At 39.1% G+C, this 19,357-nt stretch overlaps 1 protein-coding gene across 1 annotated transcript in view; it reads right to left on the reverse strand.

The window, feature by feature from the left end:
* Positions 1-19,357, reverse strand: part of sdk1a (sidekick cell adhesion molecule 1a) — a 1,749,737-nt gene that overhangs the window by 248,013 nt on the left and 1,482,367 nt on the right. Inside the window, exons 17-19 of the mRNA XM_051933783.1 lie at positions 11,279-11,460; positions 7,182-7,297; positions 1,227-1,422 (exon numbers count right to left, since the gene is read on the reverse strand). Of these exons, the coding sequence (XP_051789743.1) occupies positions 1,227-1,422; positions 7,182-7,297; positions 11,279-11,460 (494 nt within the window). The remainder of the gene's footprint in view (positions 1-1,226; positions 1,423-7,181; positions 7,298-11,278; positions 11,461-19,357) is intronic.

The following is a 19,357-nucleotide window of genomic DNA, read 5'->3' on the forward strand; positions in this document are numbered from 1 at the left end:
ATCACTCCACTCAGGAAGCCGGAGTCGGGTGGCAGAGGACAGAGCTTGCGGGAGAGGAGTGGAGGCAGCAAAGGAAAAGTAAAGTAATGTAAAGTAAAAGGACTGAGCATTGTGGGTGAATTGTGCACTGTGTGTGAGTGTGCTGTATAAAAGGCAAAAGAAAATTAAAAGTGTGTGCTTTTGGACATTCTGAGTCCATCTCTGTCTGTGTTCCAGGGGTCTTTCACACTGTATAGCTCTACTGTTTTTGGTAAACTGCCTACAATAACGTAATCGTGGAATATCAAGCACACAAAAAGCAAACTTGTCTGATTTCTCAAAGTACACATCTGTTAATCCATTGTTCTTCCCGCATGCTCTGTTTTCCACTGAGGATCATTTCCACTTGTTAAAAATGACAGAACGCTAATCAACATCTGACAAGGCTTCCTTAATGGAATCTCTTTATGCCAGGTGTACAACAGGGGGCTGAATTGTTGTCTAAACATTACTTTTGATTTCTTTTAGCTTTGATTTTTTTTTGTCTTTTAAAGTATTACACATTTTCACCATAAACTTTGCTTGCTTTTTCTGTTAGAGTATCTGTTAGGAAGCGTCATGGTCCAAAGGTTACAAAGCACTCTGGTGGGCTCTGGATGATTTGAATCCCTATTCTTCATTTCAGATTTAAAGTACAGACATCGCCTCTTAAGAGGCAGCAAAGCGATGCACAGCTAAGTGCTTCTGCCACACACCTCTGGGTTCCTAGACTGAAAATCTAGAGTGGCAACTTTCTGTATCAAGTCTACATGCTCTTGCTGTGTGTTTTTCTCCATGTATTCTGATTTTTCTCCCATGTTAGACTGACTGCAATCTTGAAACTGGCCCATTGTGTATATCCAGGAATGATTCATTCTTTTCACCTAATGTTGCTGAGACATGACTAGTTTCCCACCAACCTTAATTGGACTTGAAAATGAAATTTTGCATGCACCTACATTCACCCTTAGGTTGTGTAACATACGTTATAATCAGCAGACCCTGGTCCTCTCACTATGCCTAGCCTAACCTCCAGTGTGGACTCCAGCACAGCTCCCGTAAAACAATCATTGACCCTATCCTCCACTATCCTCTCTCAAGCTTGCTACTCCTTAAGTAAGACACCTCTCTCCCACTTTTTCCCTTAGCATCCTTTTGCCAGCCTGCTATCAATGAAGAAGTGAAACAGAACATGGTCGCTCACTTACTGTCCTCATGAGTCTGGATGAGTTGTAGGGGGCTTCTAGGCCCATCCCCTGGAGTTGTAAAGCAAAGCACAGTAGTGAGGTACCAGGTGAACTTCTTCAGTCCAGTGATGTAGCCCATATGTCGTGCTCCGTGAAACTCTGGGGTGATGGTTACTATGACAACAGCCTCAGGCTGGTTTTCAGGCCAGGCTAAGAGCTAACAACAAAGAAAAAAGAAAAACATTGAATGCCCACAGGCAACAAGGTCGATAAAGAGAGGCAGGAGAAAAAAATATATACAAAGAGAAACGTGAAAAAAATGAATACATGAATAATGAGCTGTATAAAGAATATAATAATGAAATAATATAGTGCCTTTCACCATATCACCACATAGTGCTTTATTAAGATAACATTGATAAAATTACACAATAACCTATTATGCTGTTGTTGAAGTTAAAATGATATGTATGAATGAAAGCAGAAAATGGTGACCAAGTATCTCTTATATATATTTCTCTTCTGGTTCGTCCTGCTTCCACTTCAAAACTGGTCCCACCCACACACAGCCGACACGGCATTTCTCGATTCCTATTCGTCGTCTTCCATGTCATGCACTATACTGGCCTGCTGAGCATAATACATCCAACAAGTACTCGAGGTGCTGCCACAACGGTAAAGTAGCTTTATCACCTTTGCGGGAGCCACCTGTGTCTTTACAACAGCTTCTTACACAGCAAACATCAAAAGCTAAAAATTATCGTGAACACATTTGAGAATACAACTATTCTCTAGCGTTTGCTTCCATGGCTGCATAGATAACTCAACCTCCTGGCCACAGACCATACTGTTTTAAAATACACAGGCAAATTTATCACCAAATCTCTTCACTATACACTAACACTTCTACCTCTCCAGGATATGGACAGTTGTATGTATTTGACACAGCACAAGCTACTGAAGTACACTTACAAAATAAAGCAAACTCTGCGTGCAGCGAAAATTTACTTCTCCGGCTAGATTCCAAGCTCAGAACCATCAACCCCTTCGCTAAATCATACAAACACATGCATGAAATCACTCAGTCCAATCCAACAGCATCTGTACGAATGGTTTTCAAGGAAAACCCTAGGCAGGATTTACGACGATACAATGCCACTACATGTCACACCGATGTTGCAGTGATTTTCGTCGGAGAAGATGGCTAACAGCCTTCCGAAAGGGACATTTGCATCTATCTCATAGGCAACTCCTGTAAACAGATTTCCACGCTGAATATGAATTGCGATCCTATGGTTTACCCACTTATATTCCCTTATGGAGACATTGGCTGGCACAAAGATTTACATGTTCCCGATAAAAGAACCGGCAAGCGAATAAGGCTTACTCAATGCCAATTTTACGCGTACAGATTAGCAATGAGGAATACATTTAGTATTTTGTACTCCAGCGGCAAACTATTCCAACAGTACGTCGTAGATGTGTATGTTAAAACAGAGGGCGCGCGTCTCAACTATGTCAGATTACATCAACAAGATCTGCGAGTGGAACAATACAAAGGACTTTCAGACACAATGCAAGCAAACGCTGAAAATAACGTACGTGTAGGCAAAATGATCATATTACCGTCCACATTTCCAGGAAGTCCAAGATACATGCAACAAAACTATCAGGATGCCATGGCCATAGAATGTAAATTCGGAAAGCCTGATTTATTTATCACTTTCACACGTAATCCTGCTTGGCCGGAAATTCTACATGCACACTGCGTCTTTCAAGAAGTATTTGTTTCTTCTTGATTTCTGAGTTCCTTTCTCAACGTTTTCCGTTCCTGTTCTTACACCGTTGTATGCTACGGCGGGAGTCGGCTATTTGTATTATACTGTACTGTATCATTAGTGACGGCTGCTATGAATGAGTATCTTGTATTAGCCAGGAGATCAGTTGATAATCTCAGTTCTGTTGGAGATCACTTAAACAGCTACCACGTGGGGAGCTTCCACTAGTGTGTTATGTATGGCAGGCCTAGGCCTGGTGTTCTCCGCAGCTCAGCATTGTGTTTCGACATGGATTAACAGCACACGTGTCAAGAAGACTGATGTTTAATTAAACAGAACAATGAAGATGATCACTGGCATAGTAAACTCCACTCCACTACACTGGCTGGCCTACATTGAGCAACATCGCTCCACCCTATCTCAGAAGATGAAATGCACTAACACGAGTGTGCAATAAAATAACAGAGTGTCTACCAGGTCATACAGATATCAAGAAATTCAAAACTACTCTCAAGACATTCACCAATATCCAGAAAGTTAATAGAGATGGCAGCCGACTTCAATATTAATCTAAGTTGGAAGGATGGGTGATTAGTAAAAGCCCTTTTGGAATGGCACTTAATAAAACAGGATGAGAGACCAGGTGGTTTCAACCTGCTTCAACAACTCTGGTGTCATTTAAATTACATTAGAACAAAATATGGATGATTGCAGATTCTGGGGTGAAATGGTATCAAGCTATCGACTCAATGTGTCTGTGGAGCAGAGTAGCAAGTCATCCAACACATAGCCTTTGAATATTCAATAAGATCTTATTGCAGAGACAAAGATGATTTTACCAGTCCAACTCCAGAACTAATTGAATGGCTGAGAGACCTGGATGTGTGGATTTAGTGAATTAACTGACATGCAAAAATAAGTTCAACTTCATACACTGAATTATAAACTTTCACTGCGTGTATGTAGCACTGAGTCCAACTTAATTGTCAGGTTTGCAGATGATGCAATCATAGTGGGCCCCATCAGCAACAATGATGACACCATCCTACAGAGAGGAGGTTGAATATCTGGTGAGGTGGTATGGTGTTTAAATGTCAACATATACAAAAGAGATGCATGTCGATTTCAGAAGAACTGACTAGTGACTATTCACCACTGCTCATCAATGGCTCTGCTGTGGACAGAATCAGTAGCAACAAGTTTCTTGGGGTGTATATTTCTGATGACTTCTCCTTGGACAATTAACACCAACTCTGTTGACAAGAAGGCATAACAACATCTCTTTTTTTCAGGGAAGACTGAAGTGAATCGGCTTGACACGACCCATTCTTACCACCTTTTACAAAGGAACTGTGGAGAATGTTCTGACAAACTGTTTCACTGTCTGGTTTGGGAAAAGCAAAGCCCAGGAGCACAAGACTCTGCAGCATGTAGTAAGGACTGCTGAGAGGACAATAAGGGTCTTCCTCTCCTCAATCCAGGAGATCTTTTAGACACTCTGCCTGTGTAGTGCCTACGCCATTCTGAAAGACGTCTTTAACCCTTCACATGCATTGTTTGACATCCTACCATCAGGTAGAAGATACCGCAGCATTAGAACCAGCACAGCCAAGTCCTATAACAGCTTCTTTTCCCAATCTGTCAGACTTCTGAACTCCTGTCACCCAGTCCCATATCCCTATAGCATTCTCCCTATTATGTGCTGTCACTTTGCACTCTGCACTTTATGGATATATGGATATTGAGCATTGTTCAAGCTTTATAATTCTGCAACATTTGTCTTGTTATATTGTATTGTTGCTCTGGTTTTGGTAATGTTATGGTGTGTGTTAAATGTACAGTATGTTGTTTTGCTGATGCACTGGGGACTGTTATGAACAAAATTTTGTTCAATCATATACTATGTACCAGAATGAGTGACAATAAAATTGAGTTGAGTTGATATCTTGTTTTGAATTCCCACGCACTAAGTAAGCTATTGCTCTTCATTTGTAACTAAAAACGGAAGTTTCAAGACGAAAATGAACTGAAATTCAGTTGAAAGTAAAGCATGTTGGGGTTTTATGTGCTCATTTGTATCTGGTCCTCCGGAAAGAATGACAGGTACAACTGTGTATCATCAGCATAGCACTGATATGAAAAAAAATGGGACTGGACGGCAGGGCCTAATGACGAAGTGTATAGAGAAAGAGTACCCAGCACTGATCCTTGGGGCAAACCTCTGCTTGCCTGGTTCACCCTTTGAGATCTCTGCTTACCAGGAGACACAGTAGGATGTGTCCAAGAGGTAGGACTCAGACCCGCTCAGGGCAGTCCAAGTGATACCACGGACAAAGAGGGTGGCAAAGAGGATCTCATGGTTGTCTGTGTCAAACGTAGAAGAGAGATCTAGCAGGATGATGACAGATGACATGTTGGCAACACTAGCCAGCTGTAATGACCCAACAATAGTAAGCAGGGCCGTCTCGGAAAAGGCTGTCTCAGAAGCCTGACTGATATGGATCATGTAGTCTGTTCTGCAGAAGAAAGAAAGAATGTTGAAGCTGATGCAATGGTTTGTTGATCTTGTTGATCAACTTGTTTAAGGGTGAGAGGGTTGCTGATACTTTCCTGTGAATATTTTAGTTTACCTAAAGGAAAGATTAGTCCTTACTTAAGTAATAAATAATTATTTTGTAGGATTTCAGATTTTTACGGAGTTGCCTCATAACTATGAATTCAGTTTGAACCTTCAGAAAAGCTCAACTCTTCCTTTTTTATGATGACTGACTCTAGCATTTCCAACCTCTGACTTTTAAATGACTACTAACTCTAACCATAACCCTACCCCTAACCCTTTGACTCCTCCACCCCAGGCAAATAATAATTAAAATGGTGAATTGAGCAATGTCACATACTGTAGACCAGTGGTTCTCAACCCCGTGGGAAGTAACAAAAAGGTGGGGCGCGAAGATGTGAAAAAAAGAAAACAAGAATCGAAAATATGAAAAATACATCTATTGAAACCAAAATAAATTAACTTAAACTACATTCTGATACTAGAAAAATAAATATAAAGTTAGATAAATGTCAATAAAAGTTACAGTAAGTATGTATAATAAAATATGCATCTATGATATATCATTAATTTAAAAAGAACAAATTGGTATTAGTGGGCTCCTTTCAAAAAAACGTTAGGGGGGTGCGATTAAAACGTTTATGAAAACTCGGGTCGCAAATACTGAAAGGTTGGGAAACGCTGCTGTAGACTTTGACTTACTTTTAATGATGTACGTTTCCACCACACCTTATCTAAAAATATCTCATCATACCAATCTCATGAAACCATTATGAGGAATCGACACTTGGTATAGGCTGTGCTAATTTAAGGAAATAACCTACAAACAAGTCAAGAAATAAATGACACCCTGACCTACACTAGTATGCCAGTTTTATCACTCAGAAGGGTCTCCTTGGGGCAAACTGATATTCAATAAATGCATTTTCAAGAAAGGTAAATGTGAGGCTGGGTGATAAAGGGAGTGCGTTTGGTCAGAGCAAAAGAAGACAATGAGCTGAACTGTCAGTCACAGGTCTTATTTCTTTAATGCTTGATGGTAGTTTCATATGCAATCCCTTTACTTTTCTGAAATAAATATAACTATTTGAAACATGTGGGTAAGCAGACACTTCTTTCAATAGCAGGATTTGCTTAAAATAACTGAATCTGCCTATCTCCTAAGACATCTTGATAAAAGTGTCAAACCCTGCTGAGAACCTACGTAACCCTGGAGAACCCATTCATTGTCCCTCTCAAATACTGACTTCTGCATACCCTGTGATGTTACATAAATTGGTGGCTGGAAAGCAAAAATAAATAACCTACAGATAATTATTAACAAACACTTTGCTCCTCTACCAAAAACAACAGGGCACAGCTCATCTCACACAAACACGGTGTACACAGTAAGCCTGGTGTTCTAGAAGATCAGGTCACATCTGTTCAATGCGTCACTCTCAGCCCATTGAGTGGTGAGAATGTGGAGGTGCAGGGGCAGCAGACCACCTACTGTATGACAGATTTACAGCAATACGACTACTGCGTAGGAAGCCAGGAGACTGCAGGAGAAAAAACTTCGTTTAAAGGGAACAATAGCAATATATTTTTGTACAGAACCTCTTTACAATAAGAAATTGTGCTTTCTAATCGGCTTCTCACCTTATATCCTTGATTAATGCCATTTATGAACTGCTGTGGAGGCGGATTCCATGTGAACTGAATTGTAGTGGAATTGATCGCCACTGCCTCAACATCTTGAGGTGGAGCAGTTGGCACTGAAACAAAAAGTAGAAACAGGTGAAACAGGATGAACACTTTCCCACATCAAGCAAGACTCAATACAGCAGAATTATAAAGCAAAAACAGAATTTTAGGAGTTTTTGAAAATGTATTAAAAATAAAAACCGAAATATACAGTAACATTGACACAAGCATTCAGATCATTTCCAATGACACCTCAAAAGTTGACTTAAGTGCATCCTATTCTATTGATCATCATTGAGATGTTTCTACATCTTGTTGGGAGTTCACCTGTGTAAATGCAATTGGTTGGACCCAATTAGGAAAGGTACGCACCTGTCAATAGGTGGTCCCACAGTTGACAATGTTTATCGGAGCAAAAAATCATTTATAAGGTGAATAGCAATTGCCTGCAGAGCTTGGGGACAGGGTGGTGAGGAGGTACAGATCTGGGGAAGTCTACAAAAAATGCCTACAGCACTGAAGTTTCCCAGGAGCACAGTGGCTTCCATAATTCTGGAACCACCACAATATGTTCTAGAGCTGGCAACCCAACCAGACTGAGCAGTCAGAGCAGAAGGACTATGGTAAGAGAGGTGACCAAGAACCTTAGAGTCAACCTGCCTGAGCTCCAGAGAACCTGTGTGAAGATGGGAGAAAGTTCCAGAAGGATAACCACCACTGCAACACTCCACTAATCTGATCTTAATGACAGAGTGGCCATGTGACACATAAAAACCCACTTGAAGTTTGCAAAAAGGCACCCAAACGACTCTCAGACTGTGAGAAACAAGATTCTCTGGTCTAATGAAACTGAGATTGAACTGTTTGGCCTCAATTCTAAGCATTACATCTAGAAGAACCCAGGCACCGCTCATCACTGCACAATAATGCCACACACTGAACACTTGTACTATAAACAGCCCATAGTGCACATCCTCCATATATAGCCCCAGTATAAATGGGACTTCTTCCTATCTTCAGCTTTAACACAGGCTTGCACATATTCGCTTTGGGCTTTCTCGATACAGCAGAGCCACACTGTGTGAAGTAATCCTTGGTGGCAGTCTCTTCTCTCTCTCTGTCACAAGTGACTCGTGTCTTTTCTGCTGAGTTGGCCCTATATCGCAGCTTAAGACATCACATGAACTCATCTCAGTCTGTTCTCTTTTATCTCCTCATGGATGTATTATTTAGAATTTAATAACTTTCCCTATCAGATGAAGGTTTTAATATTTATATAAACAATATTCTACTGCTGCCTTCACATGGCTACCTGGAGGTTTATACATACTAAGAAGATCTAACCCATGTGTCTTGTTGGCTTATGAGGCAGCAGAAATATAAAACAACCAATAAATATGTTAGAAACCTTTAAAGCCAACCCTGTGCAATGACTTTGATAATGTCATGTCTCAGCCAGGGTTCCTCCTCGAGCTGGGGTTCAAATTCATGTTTTATGTCTCTTTTGTTAATTTCTGCTACATTGAGTAACATTTCTTAAATGCATTATTCCTTAAGTTTAGTTTTGTCTATGTATTTAAGCAGCATTTGTTATATTTCATGTGTTCTGTGCATTTGTTATGCTCCATGTGTTAAGTGGGTGGTCCTCCAAAAAGCTAGGCTACCTGCCAATCACCGTCAGGTACTGCCCACCACCCTACAAAACCAGAGGGTATCCCACAGTTCCTGGTGGTTCATTTTGATTTTACTTGAGTGAGTTTACTTGTGTGTTATGCTGTGTTTTTGTGAGTTACTGGATTTTTGACCTGTTTTTTTGTCTTTGGCTACATCTTTGATTCCATTTTGGGACTTTGTTCACTCGGATTGCCTTATATTATAGGCAACTCCATTTTGCCTTTTGTGCTCTAAGGAGTTTTCTTTTTATTTTTTGTAATCACATTTTTATTGATATGGAATACAGTAAAAGGAAACCAACAATAACTGATTTTTGGGCTATTTAAGAACAAAAACTTTTTTATTTTTGTGGAGACCCTGTGTTTGCCCTTAGTACTAGCTGGAGTGGGGGATAGTAGCTGGTATCCCCCTCTAGTGGGCATTTTTGGAAGCTTTTGGAAATCATTTGGATTTCTGTGCTTCAGCACTCAACAGATAAGTGGTTCACTGTTAATTTGATTCTACTTTGGCAAATCTTAGGATGGTAAGGAATTATTGTTATATTATTTTATACATTAAAATATTGTTAAAAAACATTCTAGTTGTCACTGATCATAAAAACATAAAGGTTAGTTTCAGAAGTCCTAACATTCATTGACTATGAATATCAATATTTTGTTATCATTTAAACCACTTACAGCAAATATTACATTTTGGTAAAGAATCTAAAATCAATGAAATAATTCTGCAGCCTTAGGATTCTCTAGCTTGATGGCTGTGACCAAATATTCAGTGTAGCAGGTCTTTCTCTTAGATGGTAGCAGTTTAATTTATAAATTTCCCAATTTTATTACAGAGAACTAAGGGGCTTTGCCCCCTGCTCGCTTTGCTCGCCAACCCCTGTGCCAGCGCTACATGCTAGCCTCTTTGCGGTTCTGCTGCTCGCGTATGGGGATGCGGATGTACAATTTAAACAGATTTTAATTTTCATGTGAAGTGTTACATTTGAATCAACGTGACATACAATTGCCTGTGTTTGAATTTAATTTCTTTCTCTCTATTAAATAAATAATAGAGAGACATTTTTCAAATGTTTGGCTCTGAGATTTGTTAATTATCTTTGCAAAAGCTATTCTTAGTAGAAACTGTTAACGTTTTAATACAAATGGCATATCAAAATCTCCTTTGTTGTCTAATGTTATCTGCGGAAGATGTGCTACATTACCTTTCTTGGGTACATACTTCTTTCTACAGTATTTCGTGTGGTGGAAGACCGGACGTTGTTAACAGCTGTCGATATTTTTTGGGATATTGTAAGTTGTTGTTTTCATCTTCTGCACAATCACCACCAACTGTTTCAGCATAGTCTATTGATATGCATTTAACCAATTTGCCATGTAACCGATCAACAATATTCGCGTTAATTTGTTTGACTTCATTGTTTCTTGGTGCTAGGATTGCCCAAGTACTCGTTTTTTCTGTTGATAACCCTTCGTGATTAATTTCTTCAATAAGATTTGGACATAATACGTCTTCTTTAATTGGGAACTTAAAGTGATGAAAACGCTGAGAGCGCAGGAAATGTGTCTGACAAAAGCATTCAGACGACTGAGAGGTGAGAGTACCATGATCTTGCTTAAAAATGGTTGATAGGAGGGCGTGACTTGAAAGAATCTCATGGCAATATTCTCGGCTTGCGCCACTTGAATAAATATTTTCCATAAAGTCTCGTCTCCTAAAAAGTCTTGTCACGTCAAATGATTTTTTTATATAATAAAGAGATATGTGAACTAAGCACGTTTATTACAGAAGCAGCCCATTTTGGATGAAGAATATACATATGATGCTTCAATTTCATTCCACATAATCATAATTTTAAATATCTGCCTTCAATAGTTTCAAGCTTTATTCACAGAAACCCATGTTTGGGCTCAATAGCTTTTTTAGAAATGTAATATATGTTGGTGTATTTTAACATTAAAATAAAGCAACAAGAGGAATCCATCACTCAGTTTTCTTTATCTAGTATGGGGCCATTAGAAACTGAAGCAAGAGAAGGAGGTACAATAGATGTCCATGATGGAAGAGGCACTAGTGCTATCACAGGACCCACCTAAACCCAAACCCACACTCACTTATATTAGACAAATTTAGGTGAACTACCTACTAACAACAGGAAGCAGTACCAGGCTGCAAGCTAGATATCCAACTGTTTTTCCATTACAAGTAGAAATGCTAAAGGAGGTCCTTCTACATCCTCTTGTTTTGGCAACCCTTTTGCCAGGTGGGCAATTACACTTCAGTTTAGAGAATTCAGACCCTTTTTAAATAAATTGAAACAAAACTGGACACGAACATTAACTTGTATGGACAAATTGTGGAGAATTTATGCCACCCACCTCCTTGAAGAGTATATTCAGTGACAGGGAGACTGAACACTCCCAGTCCAGCTCCAGTATAAGCCGCAACTTGGATCTCATACTGTGTCCAGATAATGAGGTCTCGCAGCAAGCAGTAATTAATCTCTGGGCTGGTGATGTTCTTTTGTTGATATTCACCAGGAAGACCAGCAAGCCTGTACCTAAAATCAGAGAGCGAAAAAGTTACTTTAATTGGCTTACACGTTCATATACATAATTAACTTATATAAAGAAGCATACCATACATGTCTTTTAAATAATATGCCCAAAATCAAAGCACATGGGCAATTCTATAATCCCAAATGACTTATTTCATGAACACTCGCTTACAGGCACATAGCAATAATTTGAATAACTGACTAATGAGAAACATCAAATATGAGTCGGAGAAGCAGAACAGTGATATGGGATCATTCTCCCACTGAGACTGACCACCACTTGCATGAAACTCCCCAAGGTGATGTTTTTTTCTTTCAGTTTTATGTTCTATAAAATAATTAAAGCATTTGCATTTGTCATGTAATCTTGAGGTGTCAAGTAGATGTGCACTTTAGCAAGATATACTACTTTTATTGAAAAACTGGGCAACTAACGTTAATTGTATTGTGGATGAAGTAAGTTTGAAATATATGACACATGAGGTGTCATGTCAGACAGTGAAGCTTACCCACATTAGGATTGTAACTCAAATGGGACATTCTAAATAATTATTTGATTGTGATTCAGTTAAATGGTACAAATACTAGGGAGACCCCCAGAGTTTAATGATTTTGGAGAGACTTTTTATCCATTAAGGGGGAACTCAGGTTCCTTGCCAAGGAGACAGCACCACAATAGGTTTAAGTAACTAGCAAATGCTTAATTTTCTCATTGGTTTCAAAATTGTCTTTGGTCTTCCTCCCATGTGTGGTGTCATGCATGTGCGCAAGTGCTAAGGTGATGGGGTGGGCGCTGTGTACTAACGCCTTCTCTTTTCCTCTCTCTGCAAGTCAGAAGACTCACAGCTTTAACACCAACGACATCACTTCCTGCGTCCGTTCGCCCGGACCCGCCCTCTTCCTACTGGAAGTACCTAAAACCCAGACGTTCCACGGTCTTAGTCAGTCAATACTAGACTCTGGTCTGAAAAGACATATTCAGCACTTCAACCAGTTAGAAAGAAAGAAAGAAAGAAAGAAAGAAAGAAGAAAGAAAGAAAGAAAGAAAGAAGAAAGAAAGAAAGAAGAAAGAAAGAAAGAAAGAAAGAAAGAAAGCTTTAATAGTCACAAATCAATAAATCCTTACCATCTGCATTACAAAGGTAACAAAAGAACACTCAACAGAAGAAAACAAAATGAGAATAAATCTCACATCCTATTTCAAATAGGAAAAATAAGTTTGTGATCCTGAAGTAGATTGCTTCATTAATACACCCCCATTTCATAAAAGCCTCCAAATTATAAATAATTTTAAAGAACAATAAAATAAAATAAAAATAAAAAGATCAGTAACCTTGTAGGTCAATCATCACCTTGAAAGCGGAGAGTAGACATTACGTAGTATATGTGTGCCAAATTTCAGGTCTATAGGTCAAATGGTTTGTGAGCTACAGGTGATTGAAAATCCTGGACAGACAAGCAGACAGCCACAGTAGCGTATTATATATGAAGATTATTATTATTATTATTGTTATTATTATTAGTCCAAAGACATGCAGGTTAGGTGGATTGGCGATTCTAAATTGGCCCTAGTGTGTGCTTGGTGTGTGGGTGTGTTTGTGTGTGTCCTGCAGTGGGTTGACACCCTGTTCAGGATTGGTTCCTGCCTGGTGCCCTGTGTTGGCTGGGATTGGCTCCAGCAGACACCCGTGACCCTGTGTTCGGATTCAGCGGGTTGGAAAATGGATGGATGGATTATTGTCAAATGAGTCTCCCTGCCTAATTTGACCTTCATCTTCCAAAACCTATAAAGGGCTAACTTTACCTGCCCAATAAGGAAACTCACAATGCTAAATTCTGCTTGATTCCCTTTATTCCCAGAAACACCATAAATAAACAAACAATATGTCTCATCAATCCTTAATCAGGTAACTTCTACAAAATACCATCGACTTGAGATTTGAAGATCCCCAAAGTATCACTCTAAGAGATAAAAATGGATAATTAGCATGATTTAATCGTAATAAGAATTAAATATAATATGGTAATTTATATACATTTGAGTATATTTGTAATTTTCAATAACTCTGATATTCTAAAATTAACTGTTTATTGATTGCTTTTTCCTGACAGTTCTAGATATGTTTTTATTTTGTCTGGCAGAAGATGACAAAGGGGAACAAACTATTGGAGAATTTGAGATGAGAGGTTTGCTAGAGAAGATTCAACGTTCAGTTAACACTCAAATTAAAAACATAAAAAATCAAATCCCATGGCTTGTGTGGTTTCACTTAACTCGCCACTCTTTCAAAAACCTTAAACTACTATCTAACACACTACTGAGGAACTAATTCCATGTATCTATTGGTCCTTCTGGGAGGAAAAAAATTCAAATGTTTTTGAAAGACATTTATACTTAGTCATCATCCTTCTGTGCACCTGTACTTTTGATGAAGCGCTCATTTTAAATTAAAGTTGGTGTCCATTGTACTAATACTGTTCATAATTCTGTAAGCTTCTATCATAATTCCTTATCACACACACCTCACAGACCTGGATTCAGTCTAGGTGTTCATCCCTGGAGTTTCCTCTGTGCAGTTCTCTCTGTCTCTATCTAGATATTTTTTTAATATGGAGATCACTTACACATTAAGCTTTATAACCTCATATATCCCATCAGTCTTCCTAATCCCTTCTGTACTCTGCCTGGATGTAGACATTGTAGTCACTGCGTCCTTCTCATATGGCGTATTTTCAAGTTTGATATGTGTAATCACATCTAATATTATAACTTCCTATATTTAACACTGTACATTTATTTGCATTAAATTTTATCTGCTAAACATAAGGCCAAGTCTGACTTCTTTCCAGGTCCATCTATAATGTTTCCATTGTTTTAGGGTGACTGCCATTCCACCTAATTTAGGAGCATCTGCAAACATAAACAGTTTGTTACTTGCTTTTTTAATCATGGATATTTATATAAATTACAAAGAGCAACGACCTCAGCACTGTGTGGCTGTAAAGAAAGAAAGAAAGAAAGAAAGAAAGAAAGAAAGAAAGAAAGAAAGAAAGAGTATTAAGTGTCACAAAGAAAGCATCTCTTCTCTGAGAGACACAAACACAAGATGGCAATAGTCTGAAAACAGTAATCACCATACCTGAGCTTTGCTTCCTTTCCTGTCTGCTTATCCTTCCTGCTTTACAACATTATCCCTGTAGAGGAGCTGCACTTAAAAGAGACATACTTCCCAAAATGGAAGAGAGCAGAGAAAAAAAGGCAACATGTATGATTGTTGACTCCTGTTTAGACCCCCAGCAAGTTTTTCTAATGATTCTGTGCGAGGTTCACTGACTGTAAACCTATCTACTCGGATGATTAGAGGAGTATTCGAGTGACCCCTTCTGTACGCCGCTGAGAGCAGCCTCTTCAGCTTTCTCTTTATAACACTAGGTAAACAATCTGGGATATTCTCCATTTCAAGAGAGCACGCAAAAGTGTATTGCTAATTGAATCGAAGGCTGAACTAAACAAACAGTGATGCGCCATTTCTCATATATCACTGCTACAAGATTCAAGAGGGATGCCCATCTCACCTCTCATGCCTCAGTAAAAAGGAATTCAGGATTTTCAGGGAAATCAGCATTGTACATCTGATGCAACAGGGGTGTCAGACTGGACAGAACATTGAGGGGAGAAGGCTGAATGATCCATACACACTTCTAATTATTACATTTTTCCTGGGGCAGCTGCATAAGACAAGGGAAATAAAGGTTGTTTCAAACCAGCCTTCCCAGCATTTGACCCTTGGGTTCAATGATTTTGCTCCTAATGTAACAGGTTTAAGTTCAGGTTCCAAAATAAACACTCCAGTTCTCTCACGGTACACAAAAACATAGCACACAAACCTTCTGGGTTAAAGGAACTTTCTTTCTGCCATCAGGATGTGAACATATTAAGTTGTCTAAACAAATCCCAATCATATTATGTGACATCAACTACTGTTAAATTCTGCTCTGTACTTGTAAAATGTTTATTTTTATACTGTATTGAGGATTTGTTCTGTTCTGTGTATTGTATTGTATTGTATTGACCCCCTTCTTTTTGACAACCTCTGTACGCCCAACCTACCTGGAAAGGGGTCTCTTTTTGAACTGCCTTTCCCAAGGTTTCTTCCATTTTTTCCCTACAAGGGTTCTTTGGGAGTTTTTCCTTGTCTTCGTAAAGAGTCAAGGCTGGGGGGCTGCCAAGAGGCAGGGCCTGTTAAAGCCCATTGCGGCACTTCTTGTGTGATTTTGGGCTATACAAAAATAAATTGTATTGTATTGTAAATTGTATTATCCTTCCAGGTTCTCTGTAGAGAGCAAAAACTGAAGAAACCAGAATATAGGAGCTCAAAGAATGCTGTTTTGACTTGTGATGGGTTCACACGGTTACATTCACTCATGTTTAAATTGCTCCACATAGAGAAGAGACTATGACATGAGGATAGACTTTTAAACAATTGTTATTTGTGATTTGCTTTCTTCCCCGTGATGCGTGGGTTTCCTCCGGGTGCTCCAGTTTCCTCCCACAGTCCAAAGACATGCAGGTTAGGTGCATTGGTGATTCTAAATTGTCCCTAGTGTGTGTGTGTGTGTGTGTGTGTGCACCCTGCGGTTTTGTCTGGCGCCCTGCCCGGGGTTTGTTTCCTGCCTTGCGCCGTGTGTTGGCTGGGATTGGCTCCAACAAACCCCCATGACCCCGTAGTTAGGATAAGCGGTTGGATAATGGATGGATGGATGGATTTGCTTTCTAATCTTATGTTTATCTTTGTAAAGATTAAAACATGAATTTAGAAAAACAACTAGTAAGAAGAAAAACATTTCTTGTAACCTGCTCTACTCAGCACATTCCAGTAATAGATAACATTTTGTCATGTATGTGAACATTAGAACAATCAGAGACGAGAACAAGGCATTCAGCCCAACAAAGTTCACCAGTCCTTTCCACTTAATTCTTCTCAAAAAACATCAAGTCTAGTTCTCTGATATTATTTCTGAAATAATATCAAATCAGAAGCTGAATAAACTCGGCACATGCAAGTTATAAAAAAGTAAAAAGTTTGACCTACACCAAGGGCTACAGTAAAAAACCTTAGTTGGTAGAAGGTTAAATGACTTACAGTAAATCATGCCTAAACAGGATTGGTCAAAGGGCTCCCATGCTGCCTTGCTGGTATCCAAATGGGAGCCATACCAGATGGCTGCTGCCATGTAGTGTACTAAGGGAATCTATGGCTCCAAGAGGTAGTCTTCCTCTATATTTCCATTACACTGGAATCTCTACCGGGATGCCTATACGTTTGTACTGTCCATTCATTATTAGGGTCTTCTGGACGGGTAAGGGAACATGGTCCATCTCAGGTGGGATACTAGTTGGTTCATATTCTCCTCTATAATATATGCATGTATACATATACTGTACAATGTATGTTCTTATGATTCATATCATTCTCAGCAACCTTATCAGCAGAGAGTGAACTAGCCCAAACAATGGATTTAAAAGAATTTGTTTCTAAATTTGCAAAGATGAAGTCAAGAGAAAAGCAGTTTTGAATTTCAGTGATTTGTATTATTATAATTGTAAAGAACTTCAATTAAACATATTATTATTATTTTACTAGTTTTTAAACTAGTATTCTGTTTGTAATGTGAAATGGCCATCAAGCAGTTAACATATTTCATATTATACTATATTGTTACATGTATAGTGTGGCGTCCCGGCTGGGTGAAGCCTGGAGGAGAGGTGGCTGTTTGGTCTAGTGGGGAGGGTAGAGAGCGATGCAGAGGTCTGACGTCAGGGATATGATTGACAGTAAAAAGGAAGAAAAGGGGTGGTACCCTGAACAGAGGGGCTGGAAATAGAGGCGGGGACTTCTAGATGGTTTGGAGACAACAAGAAGGGTGGGTTAGGTAGATGAGGGATGAGCTCAGGACAGGAGGTGGGTTATGTGTGTCGAACTGGAGCTTTCTTTGACAGCATCTCTCATGGTCACAATGAGAGGTTCTTAGATAATTGTAAATAGTTCAAGGTCGCTTGTTTTGTTTTTACATTTGTGTATTCCTTTTTTTTTACTGTTCTGCAAACACTTCTTTATCCTGCTGTGTCTTCCATTTTGAATCTGTTATGGGTAGGGTCACTACAATATAATATATTTGTACTTTGCACATTTTGTAAATAAAATATACTCAGTTCTAAAATGCCAAGTCAGATATAAAAAATTACATATGTAGTAAATTGGTAGTTTTCATTGGCATCATTTCCCAAGAATTATGAAATTCATTAAAACAAATATGTATATAATGTCCTGATAAAATGCATACATGAATGTGAATATATAGATCAGTTACCAATCCATTGGTATTACTACTAGATTAAAAACAAAATGTTACATACAATAGCTAATACTTTATCTAATGATACAATAGCAATAATCCTACATCTATGAGACTGTTATGCCATCAATTAATTAATGAATGGATATTGCTGGGCTCCATTTCTGTTAATCTTTAACCCCTTTGTTTCCTGTCTGTTCAAACAAAACTGTGTCTTTAGGTGTACTTCTTACATAATTAGTAAAGTTTGTATTTCTATCTACCTGCTAATTTGCCAAAGCACTCTACATGAAATCAGTGACCAATCCATCCATCCATCCATCCATCCATCCATCCATCCATCCATCCATCCATCCATCCATCCATCCATCCATCCATCCTTCTACCACCTGACGCTTATCTGGGCCCAAGTTGCAGATGCAGCAGTCCAAATAAAGATGCCCAGATGTCCCCTTTCCCCACCACTTCCTCCAACTCCTCTGTAGGGATATTGAGGTGTTCCTATGCCAGCTGAGAGATACAGTATAATCTCTTCAGGGTGTTGGACAAGTCCTAAACACTTCCCCAGGGAGGTGTATAGGATGCATCCTAATCAGAAGCTAGAACCACCTCAACTGACTCCTTTCAATGTGGAGCTACAGTGAGCTCTGTCCTGAATGTTTGTGCTCTTCAGCGTATCACTAAGGCTGAGCCCAGACACCCTGTGAAGGAAGCTCATTTCTGCAACAAGAACCTGCAATCTAGTCCTTTTCGTCACTACACAACACTCATGACCACAGGAGAGACTAAGAACAAAGAGAGGCCAGTAAATCAAAAGACCTTGTGAAATGTGTTATACAAAAATGAACTGAATTAAAAACTAAATCATAAAAGTGAGTAGTATGGGTGGGAGTGAAGGAGTTCTGAGCATTTACAACTTCATCTAAATATGTTAGAGCCAGTCCTGGCAGGGAGTTTGGCCTTTTTCTGGACATTTCTGTTTATATATAGTGGAGACCAGGCAGGTCCTCAGAACAGTAAATTGGTCCATTACGGGATACACACAAAGACACACAAACAGACCCATATCATTGCTGAAATTCTCATTAAAGCAGCTTCATCGTGAAATCAAATGTGAGCCATAAATATCATGATTTACAGTGGAAATCTAATTACTAATCTTCAGTAAGGGTGTCAAGCCTTTCACCCTAATGACTAGCAAACAGAAGAAGAGAGAACTCCATGGTCGGATCATAAGGCTCCTGGCAGAAGTACCAACCACCATTGCACTCTTGTTTCTGGCTCAGAGCCACATTATTAATTATTTCTAAGCTCCAGGCCTAATTATTATTATTATTACTTGGCTTTTTTTCTGAATTTGAATAGTAAAGCAAGTCTGTTAATGAAAAGCTGTCTCCTAAGTGCCTCCCTGGATGATAAATCTCAATGCCTGGTTCTGAGCTCTCAGCACAGATGGATCAAATTACATGAGACTGGCACACTGTAAGCAATTTTGTGTTTAATACCGATGGGAACTCAAGGGAGGTCAGCTCCACTACATCTG

The sequence above is a fragment of the Erpetoichthys calabaricus genome, chromosome 11 (assembly GCF_900747795.2).
Source record: "Erpetoichthys calabaricus chromosome 11, fErpCal1.3, whole genome shotgun sequence".
NCBI lineage: Eukaryota > Metazoa > Chordata > Cladistia > Polypteriformes > Polypteridae > Erpetoichthys > Erpetoichthys calabaricus.